Source organism: Pempheris klunzingeri, chromosome 18 (genome assembly GCF_042242105.1).
Source record: "Pempheris klunzingeri isolate RE-2024b chromosome 18, fPemKlu1.hap1, whole genome shotgun sequence".
Lineage (NCBI taxonomy): Eukaryota > Metazoa > Chordata > Actinopteri > Acropomatiformes > Pempheridae > Pempheris > Pempheris klunzingeri.
This window is the reverse complement of record NC_092029.1, coordinates 10741719-10760192: the sequence shown is the minus strand read 5'-3', so window position 1 is coordinate 10760192 and position 18474 is coordinate 10741719. Positions and strand designations below refer to the sequence as shown.

Below are 18474 nucleotides of genomic sequence, written 5' to 3'. Positions count from 1 at the left end.
ACTTTTTATGAAATCAGGACTCTTTAAAACAGTTTGTATAACCCACAGATGTGTTCTGTTTTTCACGGTGAGAAATTCAATTAATTATATTTAGGATTCATTCTAAATTCCCAATTTAGGGAATATGATTGTAAACATAATACAATAAACAAATACAATCTCACATAAAATCAAAGGTTTACTGAGCATAAAGTGTTGTTTTTCTTCTTTGATTTGTGGTCATGAAACGTTTTGGTTGAGCTTCCTGACCCTGACCCTCCAAACTGTCCCTTTGTATAGAGAAATGTTGCACTGTCACCCATTTTCTCAACCAATTTTCTCATATTTAAACAAACAAGCTGGTGAAAATTGCTATCCTCTTAAATGCCCGTGGACATAAATACAAACAGGGGATAAGTACAGTTGGCCACGTCCACTGGAGGAACTGTGCTACAAAGTACCTCGTTGAAGAGCACTTGAGTGTTCGTAAACTGAGGAATTCAGGAGTGTTTTCGTTCTCGTCTCCCACGCTGACGCTTCCGGCACGTCCAGGAGTTCAAGGAGGCGACTCTGCAGTCATGTGGCTTCTTCTCTAAGGCAGAGGCTCCCACTGCCTCCTTTTAACTTAATTAACTCCCACTGGCCTCCTCCAAACAGCTTCAACTGGACATCATGATACTGTGAGAAACAGAAAGACACTGTTAACATCCTTTGCTGATGTAGACAGATTTTAGGACAAAGTAAGAGGAGTTAAGTGTTGAAACGTAAAGGAGGTTCAGATAATTTGATAAAGCTGTTGCTCTTTTGGACTGAGTAGGATCTAATTGATTGTTAGTTTCAATTGATACTTTTCTAGCATTTAGCAGAATAAGATTTGCTTTCTTTGCAGGGCGAAACTTTAAAAAATGTTACAGGCATAAATATAATAATTTTCCCATTACTTCATCCAACAGTAATTTAAGCTCAGGTTTTCTGTCATTTCCAGAGTTCTTTATTTCAATCCTTCAAATTGTTGGATGCTTTGGGTTCAAATGGCCTAAGGTGAAGCCAGGCCATCTTTTCTGTTTGAAGCTGGCTGACACATGTACGTTCAGACTACCTTCTCCAGGCTGCTACGGTGTCCCAGACTGACCAAAGTCATGCCCAGCTGTTTGCAGGTGCGGTACAGCTGTGCTTCTGCCTCCTCCGTCAAAGCACTGGTGGCCTCATCCAACACTGCAAAGTAAAAACAAGAAACACTAGTTATAGAAAGCTCTGGTCTGGGTCACCTCTAATACAGCAGACAGGATGAAAATGCAAATGTTTTACATCTGAAATGCTAAATTTAGGTGTTAAATCAAAGGCAGTGGGCGAGGCTAGCTCCCCTGAAATGCCGAGTCAGAACCACTTTAATTGATTGATTCCTCAGATGTTGTCACAAGTGTATTACAGAAATCCAGAGCAACACACCTGCATATTTGGGCTGCAGGTAGAAGAGTCGTGCGAAGCAGAGACGCTGCATTTCACCTGGTGACAGAACATCATACCTGCAGAGAAAAACTAGTTCAGAGTTGACATCATTTTGTGAAGAAGCAGAGCACTCATTTACTGTTTCACTTTGTCATTGTTTTATTTCTTCTTTTATATCTCTTACCAGTTCCACTCCACCTTTTCATCTAGCCCGCCAGTCCGCTTCAGGAGACTGGACTGGAGCACAGGACGGAGTTTGGTTCAGGATCAGTGTTTGTTTGTTCAATTAAAAAGGAGTATATCGTATAATAAAGTCACTCACCACTCCAGCTAGTTCCAGAAACTGTATAATTCTTTCATCGTCCACTGACCCTGAAAAAAGGATACTCAAATTATAAATAACATCTATGGCATCTATAACCTTCAGACAGTTGTTAGGCAGTTTGATATACAGTTCAGTCAGAGTGAAATCTGATACCTGATGCAGGGTAAATATCCTTCAGTGGGTAGATCACCTGTTGGACAAAAAAGGTTCCCTTTAATCCTCATTCAATCTAACCTTTTATGATTTTGGTAGATTTGAGCATTTTAGTAACCCTGGAATGTATAAGCATGTATTTATTACTAGACAAGTGACAGGCCCTACAGAGAAGCAACCCTCGAAGAAAAACAGCATAAAAGAAGAGACCTGTTCACGCAGTGTGCCGTCAGTCAGGTACGGTTTCTGTGGAAGGAAGAGGGTCCCTCTGGGCCCGAAACATGTGGTCATCTGGACAAAACCTGAGGGAAAGAAACACAACAGACAGACAGTGACAGGCGGTATCATGAAGCTGCTGGTGTGTGCAGATATAACAAGTCAAGTTTATGCAATCCTTTGTCTCATATGCAATATTTGTAATTTTTCTTTACGTTTCCTTAGATTGTAAAAAGTAAAAATGAAGCACTGGATGTAAAAATACACAGTGAAAGGTACCGACAACACCGAGGTTTGTTTGTGCCCATAGTGTAACCACACACCAGAGCCCCTCAGTGTTGCAGACCTATGTCAATTGTTTATTGTTGTTGTGTGTCTTCTGTCCACTAAAGATGTGCACATTCTTCCTTTATTTTTAAATACATATCATTATTAATACATTTATTAATAAAGCCTGAACTGGTCAGGAGCTACCACATCATTTTATTAATCCTCATCAATCCCCCTGTCCTGTCATATCTTCACTCAAAATTGGTTAAAATCGATCAAACTTCATCTTTTTCTTTCCCTCACACAGCTGCCTCACTCTCACTGCTCTCTCACCGCTGTGTGCCTCCCACAGTCGGTTGAGGACCCTCAGTAGTGACGTCTTGCCGGTGCCTGTGTTCCCCACCACCAGCAGATGTGTTCCCTGGCTGATTTTCAGACTCAGATCCTCCACCAGCAGCTGGTCTGAGTAAGGAGATTTGTATGAAAGATGGTCCAGGATGAAGGCGGTGTCCACCGGACCAGCGTGTACATTGAAGTCACTGTGTGGGGGAAAAAAAAAGGGGACCATGTAGAGGCTGAAAAGCTTTGTTAAAAGCACTTCATTTTCACTTTTGTCATCTTCTTGTTGTTTTTTATTCTCATATAATTTTAGCCATGTGTGCATTATCTTCACATGCAGCCAGTGGCTTATTTTTTTTTGCAGCAGAGATGAATGTTTAAGTGCTCACACAAACCTGTCAAAGTCGTAGCTTTCGCCTGATGCCGGGTCATAGTCACACTGCGTGTGTAGGATGTCATCCATCACCTCCCTCAGCTCCCCGATCCTGACCGCAACACACACACACACACACACACACACACACACACACACACACACACACACACACACACACACACACACACACACACACACACACACACACACACACACACACACACACACACACACACACACACACACACACACACACACACACACACACACACACACACACACACACACACACAGACAGTTGGAAAGCTGGATGGCATGCACAAATGCTGCTGTCATCATCTGTCCTCCAGGAAGTGAATTTAAGTATGCAGTGTGATACCTGTGGGTGTATCCAGCCACATCTGACAGAGTGGTTGACAGGTCTATTAGCTGCGTGAAACCATTTATCAAGTAGATGCACACAAAGGCGTTCTGAATATGAACAAGGAGAGGGAGAAACAGAGCAGAGAGCAAATAAGTGCAAAGATTATCGAAGAGCAAAAGCCTCTGTAACATTGAAGCACAGTGGACGACAACATGGAAGAGACATAAGGAATCTAATACTAAGGCTATGATAATAGTTGTAGCTCAGCTTCAATGTTGTAATAGACGATGAGTAGAAGTGAGATTTCTGTGTATTGGTGGACATTTGAACTTGGCATGAATGCGACTGAGTAATTTTATGAGGAGAGAAAGCTTATGCTGCCACCTCGTGGTTAAAGAGGTCATTTGTTTTAACTAGTGTACTCTTTTTGATGATCTTTCATTTATATATATTGTGTGTTACGTGTTTTACAGTTTTATAAGATTGACTGATAAAGCTGATTGAAAAGGAGAGCAACATTCACACTTTCACATTCACTGACTGCATGAAAAAATTTTTTTTTAAAGGGTCTTATGTCTGCATGTGAATAAAGTTGCATTTCTCAAGAAAAACAAGTTTAGAGGGAAAAAAAGCACCATGCCCACCTTGCTGATGAGTGCACTGAGCTCACCAGGAGTGAGACCATCATAGACACCGGTGAAGATGGGGATGGCAATTACAATGTAGCTGAGGAAACCACCAAGGTAGTCAAAGGTGTTCACACCGACTGAGGGAAGACAGAAGACAGAAGTTAGCACCGGATGTTTAATAATGCAATCAATAGAGATATGAGTCAGTGATTGGCCGTGTGAGGGATGTTCTTACTATAAAGCCAGAGCTCTTTGTTTATCAGAACGCTTTGAGTTTGCAACAGAGCCTGCAGTCTTCGGTCAGTCCTCATGTGCTCCACTTTGCCTGCTCTAAAAACACAGACAGCAGCATTTTTTCCAACCTGCATTAACGCCATGATCGGTGTGACAATTCAGATAGTGCCAGGTACTGTACGTTTTTCAACTCAAGAAAGTACACCAAGTAAAGTTTCTGTGCAAGTCCTAAAATTGTCATTGTCTCAGCTCTCTAGTTTCCATTTCAGTAACCTGCAGGCATGATATGTGCATTAGGCACATGAAAATACATGAGAAAAAGTTGACCCTGGTATATACACTACTCACAAAAAGTTAGGGATATTCGACTTTGAGGTGAAATTTATGGAAAATGTAAAAAGTGAATGCTACAGTGATATTATATCATGAAAGTAGGGCATTTAAGTAGACGCATGCAATGGTAATTTCTTCATTTTAAACAATTTATTGAAAGAAAAGCTAACAACAGTGGTAGGTATACCACAACAAAAAATTTCAGTGTCTCAATAAATTGGGACGTGGCCAAAGGACGTCCACTCCTCTCCTTTCTGTGACTCTTCCAGTCACTCTGTATCACTGTTACAACCTCCTGATGACACTCTGTGACCCTCTAAGCTCAGTGGACACTTCTGTCTGAGGACCTGTTTGAAGCCTCCAGTGGCGAGGTACTATTGATCCATTGTTAGGTGTTGTCTTGGTCTCATGATGTCAGAATGTGAACAGCATGATGAGGAGGACTGTTTAAATACCAATTCTAACTGAAGCAGGAAATGTATTGGTCGATTCATGGATCAAACCTGTTGTGAATTTTGCTGTTAAGCTTCTTGTTAGAGAACAGCAATTTGTGCAAAAAGTACTGAAACACTGAACAATTGGACATGTGCATTCAAAAGTTTAGAGAAGGTCACATTAAGTTCACCTGGAAAGGTTAGAATGCATTTTAGGGTCATCCTGAAATTTCACCTGAAACCTGAATATCCCTAACTTTTTGTGAGTAGTGTAAATCATAGTGTTTGTGTCTCACCTGTAAAAAGCTGCAGACTCTGCATTGACACGGATCTGCATGTGCTTGAATCTGGAGACACAAAAACATACTTCTTAAAAAAAAAGCTTTCTAGCAACTCAAGTTCAACTTAAAGTTTTTGGTTTAACAATTTTTTTATTCAAACGTTGACACCAACTAAAAAAACGCACTGTTTGTGCTTGTAACAGATTAAATAACAATTCCTCTTTCATAGCTGATGCATATCCTGAGTTCAAAATCTGTTGAAACTTCCTCTTAACAAAGAGCCGATTTCCTTGACTATAACCACGGGAAGTAAAATACCCAAATGCTGCTCTGCCTGTCTGTCAGCACACATTCTTATTGACACAGACACTTTTGTGTTTGTGGTTCGATACACTGTGACTTTCAAACTGAACTCACCTGAAGTCTCCCTCAAATTTTTCCTGCTCAAACAGAGTCGACACAATCGGCCCCATGAGGATTTTATTGGCAATGGTCCCAATTACAAAGTAGCCAAAGATGCTCACAGGACCGATCCAGCCGGTGCTGCGAAGCAAAGACACTTTATTCATATACGTCTTTTCAAACACAAAGGCAGTTCAGAGTGCTTTACATGAGAGATTATGTGATGATGTGAAATGTTCCAGTGCATCACATGTAGCCACAGCACTGCACAAACTCACCTATAAAAGCAGTGGTAGGTGTAGTAAGCCAGTGTGAACGGTGACACGATCAGACGACTAGCCATGGTGCTCATCTGCTTACACAGCCTCTCTGCATCCTGGCTGATTCGCTGGTCTCTGCAAGTTAAAAACAAAGAAACAATTAAGGTATTCCACTTAATGATGATGTTTAATACTTTCATTCCCACATTATCATATCCATAAATCCTTTTGGATGATAGGTTTTCATTGAAACTAAGTACAGTATCAATATCAAAGTACAGTGTCTATATTCTTTTTAAAAATAAAGGCACTTTTAAAAGCCGTGAAAGCTTACGGGTTGTCTATGTCATCTCTGAGTACATTGAGTGTATAATAGACTCTGCCCTGGAAGTAGGCCGTATGGAGGCTCTCGGTTAGTGTCTTCCTCCAGCTAACATACATCCGATTGCAAATGTACTGATCGAGACTTTTCATCTGCAAGAGGGAGAGAGGAACAGAGAGAGTAAAGTGTATTAGAGAGCGAAGTAACACAGAGACAATAAACAGTAACTTTATGAACATCTCTACAAGACTAACAAGAGCAAAAATTAAACAGTTATCAGCTACATCAACCTGCATGTAGAATATCTGTTCCCACAGAATAAGCTCAGTATTGTGTGTGAGTAAGTGTGTGCAGTTCAGGCTCAAAATCCAATGATCAGCAGGCTGTAAAATTAACATGTCAGGCTGTCCTGACCTTGTAAAGTTGCTCCTGTCTATTATAACAGCAATCTGAAATAAAAACATGATGTCAGACCATAACTTAAATGATTTTGTTTCGGTACAAAATATGTTTCCTGACAGATAATGTACAACATTTGCAAAATGGGATTTGTCAAAATGATGATCATTTGCCTTAATGGTAGTTAGACTGTTACTATGGCAACACTCTGCGTAATCATAAACAGGTCAACTTTATGAATGTGGTGTAGTATCTGGTTGATGACTATGATGAAATCATGCTCATAGATTTAGACTACCCATAAGATACAGCATAAACACACAAACAGAAAAAAGTCAAACAAGCACCTGCAATAAAAAGAGTATTTTGACGCCTTTTGAATAATAAAATATGAAGAGTTATTATTCCTTGAGTTTTGAGTAAAAACATGTGTCATGATGAAAAACCTTGTACTATTTAAGTTCAAATTTGAGGCGTTGAGAGTGCAAAACCGCACCAAAAGCTAAAGAAGTGATACTTTAATCAACACTCAGAGTCTACAGACCAATCAGAAGCAGAGCCGAGCACAAAGGAAAATGTTAAGGGAGAGTCCAGCTTAGCGGAGTTTGCATATTCATGAACAGCAAGAACTTTGTTTGTTTGGTATTTTTGATATTCTCCTACCATCCCCACAGCAGCTGCAACTTACTGTGGAGTTGAGTAAGATGAGCACCATAGCTGTGCCCACCAGACTCTTGAAGCCGGAGTTATCTTTGTCTGCCAGCACATTGTAGAAGTGGCTGGGGAGGACACCCACTTGGTAAATGATCAGCTGCTCTGATGGCAGACAAAAAAAAAAGATGTGTTAGCACATTGCTGGGAGACAGTTCAAACAGAGACTCGTAAAACAACGTAGGTAAATTATGCTTTGAGCTAAAGGTCAGCATGGAAAATGCAGTCTAGTGTAATCTTGGCCAATAAAGTTGATTTAATTTGATTTGATCTGATCTGATCCGATCTGAAGTGTAGTTTTACAATGCCGCAAAATGCACTGTCCAACAGGCAGTGAATGTGTCTTATCGTGAGGGCAAAATCAGGTTTACACTTCATTCACTGACATTTCATGGGCAGCGTGGCCTGGTTTTGACAATGTACTTCCCCTTTGGCTAACATACTCCTCCTGCACAAACAGCTTTTGTAACTCCAGCTGTTGAGTTACCTGTCAGAGTGACAGCGAGCAGCGTCCCAAACATCAGAGCACTCTGACTGGACCATGACGGGAACAGGACCCTCTGGATGCCACAGAACCTCTGGACAAACTTCCAGTCCAACTTTGGTCTGAAATTATGCAGCAGCAAGAGAGACATTTGAATGAATTGTACTTACATCCTGTGCATGAAGTGTGTTATGATGAGATTCTTGCAGTTTTCTGCAACCATTTCTCCTTACACTGCAACACCAACATTTAAACAGAGTGGTGAAAACTGACCTGCCAATACAGTGTTGTACTATACTTAGATTAATGTCTGGGGTGTATATTCACTTGGCTAAACCAGGTGTTCTGTGTTCACTGTGTATTTGTGCTTGATGTCATGTAACTTTATCTACAAAATAAAAAGTTAAACAGCAGGGAAATCACAGAAACCCTTGAATAACATTAACAACCATACTGTAGTTTCAGTCTTACCGTTTTGCCCCTCTGCTGTTGGAGTTTTCCAGTCGAGGCATCTGCACTGGCAGCAGGAAACTGGTGTTTTATCCAAATAAAACCTCTCACACGTTTGTGGGACTCGGTGTCAGTAAATATTAGCAGCTGAAGCTAACTTCAACTTTAGACAAACGGTTAACAGTCACAGCAGCTAACGAGCGGAAATAAGAGACACATTTCTACACACTTAACCGAAATAACGACCTTCTTTGTGCCGTTTCCATTGTTTGGATAAAATGTTGTCCAACTCCGGACTTTACCTTTCTGCGCCACCGCGAACCTTCAATGTTTTGGTGAATTAAAGTAAAAGTCCGGATGTCCGGTTATTGCGATTTTTCAAAATAAAAGTCCACATAGCTTTTTATTTCAATAAGGTGGAATAAAAAAAAAAAAACACGCCTTCACGAAAAAAAAAAAATTAATGGGATCATGAGAACAGTTTTCCTTTGCAACATCACTGACATACAGTTCATGCCTGGAAAACTGGCAAAAATAACACACACATATCACACTTAAACCCAAGAACTACTGTAAACAAACAACAATTCCCCAGGTAATAGGAGCCTCACAAGCAGAACGGACCACAGTGTTAAAAATGAAAAAAGAAGTGGAAATGGGCTTATAAAAGGAGGCTCTTAATGGTTGTGGGTACTGTGAGTGGCCAGCTTGTAAACAGTGCTTGAATAATACCACATTATAAAACAATTAGAAGAAATGTGTCCATGATGGGAAAGTGTATTATTTGTCATGCGTGGTTATATATTTGTTGAGTATTGCTGCCTGAAATACTGACATTCTTAAATATTTCATTAGGTAATAAATGTATGATGGTAAAGATTTCTAGAGTGAGAGTCAGGACGTGTGCTGACTTCTGTGAATTCTTTAGGCTTAGATCACCCAAAGTTCAATTTATGAGGACAGCAGTCAAAAATCTGTGATTAGATTGGATGTGCATGTGGGTTGAAAACAAGATAAAGATCTAAAACTTTATCTAAGTTGCTCAAAGGTTACGCATGAACTCAGTGTGCTATTTACCTACAGGGAGCCAAACACATGATTCTACACTACCTAAACTATTGACTGTTGGCACTATTGACTGACCAAAAATGCAGTTATTCTGGATTTTTGCAACACTTAACATATCAATCGTTAAACGTGTCAATGTACTAATTATGTGAAATTAAATTAAGATTTAAGAATTAAGTATTCAGCCTCACTGTCTGTGTGCTGAATCGCCTTTTCAAGCCTACATAAGAAACTTAAAGAAAGATGGAGCTACAAGGTATCTGTATTCACAGTACTTAAAATAAGAACACACACAGTAGCCTAAAACCCCATATGCACTGATTGATTGTTCCTCTTTTGACATTTCCTTTCAAGAAAGATACACTTAGAGCAATTCTGAAAACAAAATGCATTAAAAATATAGATTTTTTTCCATTTCTGTAATATTTTTATTCTCCTAGTTTCCACATTTCTTCCACAGAATACAGTCCTCGAACAACAGAAAAAGATGGTGGAATGAACGGTAATAATAGACCTTTAAACAGTATTTATAAGTATAAATGCTCTGATATAATATTCTTAATATTCTGACAATTAGAATAAAGCATTATTGGAACATTTCAACAGCAAATACAAACAAGCCATTTAGACAAATGCTGAGGTCAGTGTTTTATATATTGTAGATTAAGGAAGGGCAAGATAAATGTGTCCTTATGAAATTTGTAGAAATCAAGTATGCATAGTATAGATTTAATTTCTAGAGCAACAATGCAGGTCATGTTAATTAAAATGCTTAACTTAATATTTAATACTTAATCAAAAGTATCAGAGAGTTCTTAACTTACAGTTAGACCAAAGATTTTTGGAATCAAAAAATAAATCTAAATGTAGAAAAACTGTGATTATACAACAGAAGTAAAAAAGGAAGGAAAAAAAGAAGATTCCTCCAGATTTAAACAGAGATCATGTAACTACCCCGAGTATTTTACTGATTTGATTTAAACAACAAATGAGAAGGGAAGTGATTTCACGCTGATTCATGATTTGGTTTATTCTTAGAGCATGGAGTTCTCCAATAACATCTTACTATATATTCTGATCAAATTATGGAAATGTACAATAGATTCGTTAATAATGAATACAGGTATCATTACAGTACATCTGATAGATTTTGTATTTGCAAAGTTCCAGTTAACACTGTGGATCTTAAAGGAAAAGGCTGGTGATGTTCTCTATTGTTGGTATTGTCAACAAATCCTGAGAAAAGACCAAAACTTATAATACTTTAGTCCGACTACCAATACTTTCCAACTCCCTCCAGCTTATGGCTCCGAGCCCACTGGTTCATACTGATGACTTAAAGCTTAAAAAATAGATCACAAATATATACTTTCTTTTTTCTAAATTATTCCCTTAAACAACTGGGCACTGTAGTTTCTGGTCACTGATACTCAAACAGGAGTAAATAGTGTATATGGTAAGGACTATTTTCAGCTGCGGATTGATACACTTTTGGTGTATTTACAACATGAGAATGGTGTATGTGGGATCAACTCAAAATAAACTACAGTGCCCACGGTCATCATAATGAAGGAACATGTCGCCCAGTGCAACAGTACGGCCCGTTGATGTGTTTTTAATAGTTTTTGGACAACAATACAGCTCTATGGCACAGAGAATTACTGACAACACAAAAATATAGAATATCACCATATTTATCCTTTAGATCAGTTTCTGTTGTGCAGAAACGGAGCCTTTATCTTGTGTCAAAACAAGCAGCAAGTTTCCAAGTGCCATTTGCCCTCACCATGTCTGTGAACATGTCAGCTGTACATGACAGTTTGCACACAACACTCAGGCCAGGTTTAAGATCCTAAAGAGGAGAGGCACCACACAGACACAACTAAAACCAACAACACTGTAGACTATGTAACGGTACGGCAGCTCTACTTTCATGTGCTGCCTCGCCCGTCTTACGTCATCTGAAGGCAGCCCGCAAAGCCGACATAAGAACGGGATAGTCACTGCTTTCATAGCCATTCTCGTGAAGAGGAGGACAGCGACTCCGATGACGAAGCGCAGCAAGGAGAGAACCACCAGGCTGGTGCTGATTGGTGGCAAAGTTAGAGGAAGAGAGGACAGTGGTGGATCCAGCAGCAGCCCCAGCTGATAGTTCACATGGGTAGCCAAAGCAGCTCCTGCCCCAGTGCCCAGAGCCTGAGCTGTATCGCCCCGAGAGGTGCTCCAGGAGTCCAGAGTGAAAGCCACGAGTCCCAGGCTCACGTGCGACATGATAATTACAAGTGGAGCAAAGTGGTTCATCATGTAGAAGCTGTCGATCTTGTCCAAAATTGGCTGGAAGAAGGCTAGAATAAGAAGGCTGTACAGGAAGCCAGTGATTACCTCCTGCAACACAGGGACAAAAGTGACTGTAAATCCAGAGTGTTCACTGAGAAAGTCAATTCTAATAGTGTTATACTCATATCTGCCCTCTACTTGCTAGTCTGATAAAGCATATTTATGATTCATTAGCTGTATTTTAATAAGTCTGAGCTCTTTTAGCATCAACCTCTATACCATCAAATAAACAAAAAACTTTCCTGATCTGTAGGTGCCGCTACACAACGCAATCCACCACGATATGTAATTTAAGCTGCATCTTTTACCAACTCAACTGATTTTACATGAGGCTTTAGGAAACCTCCTGTAACCTGATGACTGAAGAACATAAACAATATCAATAACATCAGCTGCTTGGCCACCAAATCTTATCTACTGGTTTAAATTAGTTTATTGTTTGTGTTTAAAGATAATATCCACTGAATCATAAATATTAAGCGCCTGTGTACATTATAAATGTGAAAAGTGATGCACGAGTGTATGTTATATACATTAATGTGATATATTTAAGTGAAAATATGTCTATGTATAAAGAAGAAATAACCTGTCCTACAGAAATCTAAAGTAGGTGTCCTCCATAATATATCTAAGATTGAAAAAGCATTTGATGTTGTGACATATAATATCAATGACACCAGGAACAGACGACTGCTGTGCTTTTATTCATATTTCAGTGACAAGTTATTTCATATCACTTATTTAATATACTCACCAGAATAGAATGCATCCCCATATAGACTCTGCTTACACAGACCAGGACACTCCAGCCCAGAGCTACACACAGGCCAAAAAGGAAGGGGTACTAAGAGAGAGAGCATAAAGACATGGCATTATAAATAACAAACATTAGAGAGGTGGTCATTGTTTTCTGAAACAAAGAGCTTCCTCAGTGGGCTCATGGACCAGTTTTGCAGGACTACATTTTTCTTAACATCAGGTTGACTATGACCAGAATATGCAGTACAATAAGCACCAGTACCACAGTACCGTAGCCGCTAACCTGGGTCTGAAAAGTGAAGCCTTAAAACTGCATTTTTGTATCATCAAATAGATGATACAGCAGGGTATGTGTTATGGTGGGACTACCTTATGACTACCCAATCAGAGGTGGTTCATGCCTAAACTTGACCAATCAGAGGCAAAATCTCACTTCTGGCTCCCTGATTGCGATGCTTGGAGAATGCCGAACTCAGGGCTTCAAGACAGCAGTCCATAACTCAACGAGTGACGTCACGGTGGTTACGTCCACTTCTTATATAAAGTCTATGGCTCAATTTGCATCTAGTCTCCTGGACAGTTCACTGTCAGTGTAAATTTAGCTTTCAAAACCACAGAGCACAGTCCACTTGGAAAACATTTAGCCGATATCTTTAAAAAATTCATACCAAGGTCAGTGTGTGAAAACAAAACAACTCTGCAGCCACGCCAGCAGCTGTGAGGCCAACCAGCACTAAACACGCAGTGCAGCTGAGGCTGATGGGAAAGTCATTAGTGGTAAAGCTATTTCCCCACAAACCAAAGTCTTTTACAGGCTTTGACCTGATGATGGCGCTAGAGGAAAAGTTAAAAGGTTCTCCAAGGTCATTACAGTTCATCCTGAGGGGGAACAACAACCCTGCCGATACTTATTGAGACATTTCACAAAACCATAAATGTTGACTTCATGGTAGCACTAGTGGAAAAAGTCAGGGTCAGATCATAAAAGTCGTTAATATTCACTGTCAGGACACTATGGATATCTGCACCACATCTCACGGCAGTCCACTCAGTAATTGTTGAGATATTTAAGTCTGGACCAAGGAGGTTGAAAGTCTGAAAGTTCCTCCTGTCCCGAAAGCCGTTTATGGTCTGCATCTTATCTCCTGAAACCTTTAGTAACCTCGGTCTCTGAAACGTTTTAGGTCCTCCACCTTCAAAATCAGTGAACCTGATGACACCAAAGGAGTTCTCTTCGGTTCAAAGCGCCTCTGCAGATGTACGACGACGACAACAACAGCAGCGGCAACAAAAAAAGTAATTGAGGGTCCGAGTTCTTCCTTCCGAGACTTCATTTAGTTAATAGCTTGACTAATAACATTACTGCATCTCTTTTTAACATTGAACATACAGTGAATAGGATGCAGGGACAAGGTGATTTAACCAAGAGATTGCTGAAGAATTTCAAAACACAGGATGAACATGGACACTAACAAAGGACAGGAATGCATTGTGCGTCACGTTATAACCAGCACAGAGACTGCTAATTCCTGTATAGAGATTAGGGTTGGGGTTTGCTAGCATTTTATCCAATCTGAATCCAGCATCAAATCCTCTTACTGGATCTGACTTCAGTATTGAATCTGCTTATCAAATCTGAATCCATTCCAATCCCTCGGTGAATCCATTTAGCCGAGGTTTAGGGTTCAACTTCTGAAGAAAATTAAGTTATAAACATCTTAGAAATCAAAACATTCAGCTGAAATCAGCTAGTTTACATCTTACACAGTATATATAGTAAAATAAATCTGTATAGTATCAGAATCTATGATATATTGATTAAATATTTATCTGCCAAACTGAAAATAACAGCAGCCTGTTTGGTAAACTGCCGTCTTTTTCCCTCTCTCGACCTCATGTCCTCTCTTTCTCAGTCTCTTCCTCCCACTGTGACTTCCTTTTTCTGATCCACACAACTTTTCTTTCTTTCCTGCTTTAATGTATCTTCTGAGATCGTTTAACCTGTGAGGCGGTTATATCAGTATCGGTGTGTGCAGTCTGTTGGCCAATGACTAACCGAGAAGCTGCAGAAATGGCAAAAAAAAAAGTTTGTCCACCAGTTTATTTTTCAACTGTAAAATGTCTTACTTGCTGTCCATCATGTTCACACTTATCTAAGAAAGCAAATTTTCCTTATCAAAATTCGGAAATTTCTGTTGTGTCAGAATTTGTGATGCCGTCAGTGGATCTGCTGCTGCCCTACTTGTTTATCTCTTTGCACAGCCACGATGGTGGAAAATCCAAACGGTAACAGCCATATCAGCAGGTGAACAACTGTCATTGCTTTGAGCTCTCTGACCTGACTGATACTACACGACACTCTTTTCTCTCCTGGCCACCCAGCAGTGAAGTAACCCTCCCAACCACTTTTCTTCTGCCTTAACCAGAAAAGACATTCAGTCACAGCAAAAGTCATGCTCCGTTATCCCTGACTGTCTCATTTTGCTCACTTGTGTTGCTGCCATTGACACTTTAGATCAAAATGTTTAGTGAAACTTAATTCGATACTTCCTCTTCCCCTAAGTCACGTTCACCAGTCCCTTCACTCTCTCTGACAATGTCGAACAGCAAGTCTTTGTTTATCTAAAAGACGAAGCTACCTAGTCACTGCTCGCCTGTACTTCTCTGACACACCCTGTCATGTCTGAACAGTCTGCTTAAACAGAGGAATGTTTGATGTCTTGAATGGAGCACAACAGCTGCAAGCATCCCACATGTATGCTCTTATTATTCAGACTGGGCTGTAATGCTTCATAGAGGCTCGGCGAGAAGGATCAACAGTGGTTTACAGGCAGTCTGTGCTTTTCAATCCTTTGGCCGGACTGACCCTCCTCTGTCATGTGGGCTTTTTGTTTCTCATTCAGTCGGAGCGTTTCTTCATCTGTGGTCTTTTTTATTTAGATTTTATAACACAAATACTGAATAAAAGATGTTGAAAGTGGAAAGATGCTGCAAAGTGAATGTCTGGGACGTTGGTGCGTCGGGCCACCTTCCCTGTGGGTTATCAAAACATGTTCATGTCCTGTGGATCGAGGCTGACGTCTGACGTGACGTGAGTAACACAACTTGCTCCTGGTAATCTCTTTTAACACAATTCCAGTTTCACTCTGAGTTTGGACCCTTCTCACGGCCGACATTTTGACTTGTCTGGTCCGAAAAAGCAAGTGATAACAAGGCTCCATTCATTCAAGTGTCCCAGTGAGACGCTTTCAGTCGTCATCACTGTTATCTATTCCACCTGTGCTTTGCCTGCTTTGACAAGTCAAAATGTCTGCTGTGAAAAAGGTTGTTCTTAGGGCTGGATTAACACAGTATGGAGCCCTGAGCTTAAAAATGAGCTGTGGGTCCTATTGAACAGTCATTCCTCTGTCAGTACATAGTGTATGTGTGCTGCTGCTGCTGCTGCTGCTTTGAGTAACCTGCCAGATCAGATGGATTACTTCGATGATGTCTTGGTTAGTTTGAGTAGTTTAACATGAAAATGCACCTGAAAAGATAAAAGGTTATCAAAACTACATTTTGACAGAGGGCCATACAGGGCGGGACATAATAGGTAAAAATACACAAAACACACTAAGGCCCTTATCTTTGCCGAGGTGGCCCACCTCTGCTAACATGTTAAAAAATTAATACATTTTTAGGAGATGAAACACAAAACCTCATAAGTACTACTTGTCACATGAAATGTCATGTATTTTACCAGTGAGATTATTGTTTAGGCAGTCTATTCATGAATTTGATGAATAAGGATGTGGGTGGTTTACTAACTCAGCAGAACTGAGGGAAATTCTGCACTTTCAATTGTGCTTTGGTGCCTTAGTGCTGCCATGCAAACAAGGGCTACAACTTAAGGTTATTTTTATTATCAATTTATCTGCTAATTACTATGTTAAATGATTGACTGGTCAAAAACAAGCCATTTCTGAAATCCCAAGAAGACATAAGTAGATTGCTTGTTTTGTACAGATCCCAAAGATCTTTAGTTTCATACCAAATAAGACAAACAGGAACCAGTGCACATTAATTAATTGAGTAACTCATAAGATTATAAAGACAGTCTCTGTTGGAGCCCCTGAGGATTTGGGGCACTGAGGCATTAGACCTTTTTGCCCCGCTGGTAATCTGCACTCATGCTGTACATTTCTACAAACATCTCCTGTCTTCACTGAAACACTCTGAGTTCACCTGCTGCGTGTTTTAAAGGGGCTCACCTGCCACCGTCCATAGGTCAGCATGAAGACACAGAAGGGTATGGCTGTCCCTGTCATGGCGTGTGTGGACGGCATGCTGTACTCGGAGTTGTAGAAGACCTCCACCTTCACCACAGGAGGGGAGGCCGGCCGGGACCAGCGGACCATGTCCTTGGTGGACTGTCCCACGAACAGGTTCCAGGCCCAGACCACGATGAGCCTCCGGCTGACCAGGGCGTCGATGTTCCAGAAGAGGAAGGGGAAGAAGATGATGAAGAACATCTCGTTGCCCAGCTCAGTCCCAAACGTGAACAGGTAGAACAGAAACTTGTTGTGGATCAGGAACTCCTGACCCACATCTCCGGTCAGGGAGTTCCTCCGGAGGGGTTTCGCCCTGGCGGCGTCTGGGTCGACAGCAGCCTCTGATGGACCACCAGGCCCGGCGGAGCTGTCACCCTGCACCCCGTTAACCTGCGGTGCGGTCGCGTCCCCGGCTGCTCCATTGCCCACACCAACATCCGAGCCCTGGACCCTCTTCCTCAGCCCGGGACAGTCCGGCTCCGACGGTCCACTCTCCGGCTTGGTCGGTTTATCCGGAAACGTCCCTTGAACGCCGCATAGTTTCTGAAACCTCGCTACGTGACAGGGGTCTTGGAGGTTTTTACACAGCTGCACAAAAGTCTTTACAAAGTCGTTCTCCATGATTTGAAATGATAGTCGTGAATTTAAAACACACAGCCCTGCTCCGTCGTAGAAATGTTCATGTTCAGCTTAAGGAGAAGTGGAGCTCTGCGGCTGCATTCCTGTTTGAACTGAATAAAACGAGCAGCTACTCCTCAATACTACCTGATATCCGCAGTCAAAACACCGACTTTGTACACCGGCCTGGAGGTTTTGGAAGGCAGCATCCAAAGTCCGTTAGAGTTAAACATTACTTTGCGGTAAATCCTAATTCATACAGCCACCAGCTAACTGCGTCAGGCCGTTATTCCTGTTTTCACTCTTTTTCTTCGTCGGCTCGGTTTCTTCTTCGTCTGTGTTAATGTTGGTCGGTCAATGTCCAACAGGTCTACATACCGCCTCCTGCTGGACATGTAACACATTACACGTGTTCAAAAAGTAATCCAACATTGGCTCAAATGCATTTGTACCCCAGTGGTGGAAAGCAACTAAGTATATTTACTCAAGTGCTGTACTGTACTTGTACTATATTAGAGTATTCATATTTTAAGATACTACTAATATAATGCCACTACTACTGCTACCACTATTACTGACACTAAGTCTACCACTACCACCATAGAATACCATAGATTACCACAGCATACCGTTCCATACCATTAAATACCATAGAATACAGTAGATTGCATAAAATACCATATATTACCATAGAATACCATACCATCATATAACAGGGTGCCACAGAATGCCATAGGTTACCATAAAATACCATAAATACCGCACATAAATACCGCACATTACCATAGACTACTGTATCATACTATAGAATATTATGTTCTGTACTAGTTTAAATGTTGTCTGCTGAGACAAATTGTAAAGCTACTTAACTCATCTGCATACAACAAAGCATTATATCTTATGCCTTTTTTAATGTAATATGCTAATCACAAAGTAACTAGTAAAACTATAAATAAAGTGGAATGAAACGTA

At 40.7% G+C, this 18474-nt stretch overlaps 2 protein-coding genes across 2 annotated transcripts; both read right to left on the bottom strand.

The window, feature by feature from the left end:
• Nucleotide 1: 1 nt before the first annotated feature.
• On the bottom strand, nt 2–8726 carry abcd4 (ATP-binding cassette, sub-family D (ALD), member 4). Its single transcript, XM_070849061.1, has 19 exons — nt 8432–8726; nt 7964–8082; nt 7454–7581; nt 6379–6518; nt 6063–6179; nt 5800–5925; nt 5398–5448; nt 4336–4430; nt 4116–4237; nt 3487–3578; nt 3127–3216; nt 2726–2931; nt 2117–2208; nt 1907–1943; nt 1751–1800; nt 1613–1665; nt 1429–1505; nt 1079–1194; nt 2–657 (listed from the first exon to the last, which is right to left on the bottom strand). Exons 1-19 carry the CDS (start codon nt 8470–8472, stop codon nt 556–558), a joined length of 1854 nt encoding a protein of 617 aa, XP_070705162.1. The 5' UTR covers nt 8473–8726; the 3' UTR covers nt 2–555.
• Nucleotides 8727–9894: 1168 nt separating this feature from the next.
• On the bottom strand, nt 9895–17817 carry LOC139218209 (sphingosine-1-phosphate phosphatase 1-like). Its single transcript, XM_070849768.1, has 3 exons — nt 16825–17817; nt 12570–12659; nt 9895–11863 (listed from the first exon to the last, which is right to left on the bottom strand). The coding sequence occupies exons 1-3, from the start codon at nt 17503–17505 to the stop codon at nt 11312–11314; spliced, it is 1323 nt and encodes a 440-aa protein (XP_070705869.1). The 5' UTR covers nt 17506–17817; the 3' UTR covers nt 9895–11311.
• Nucleotides 17818–18474: the final 657 nt, after the last annotated feature.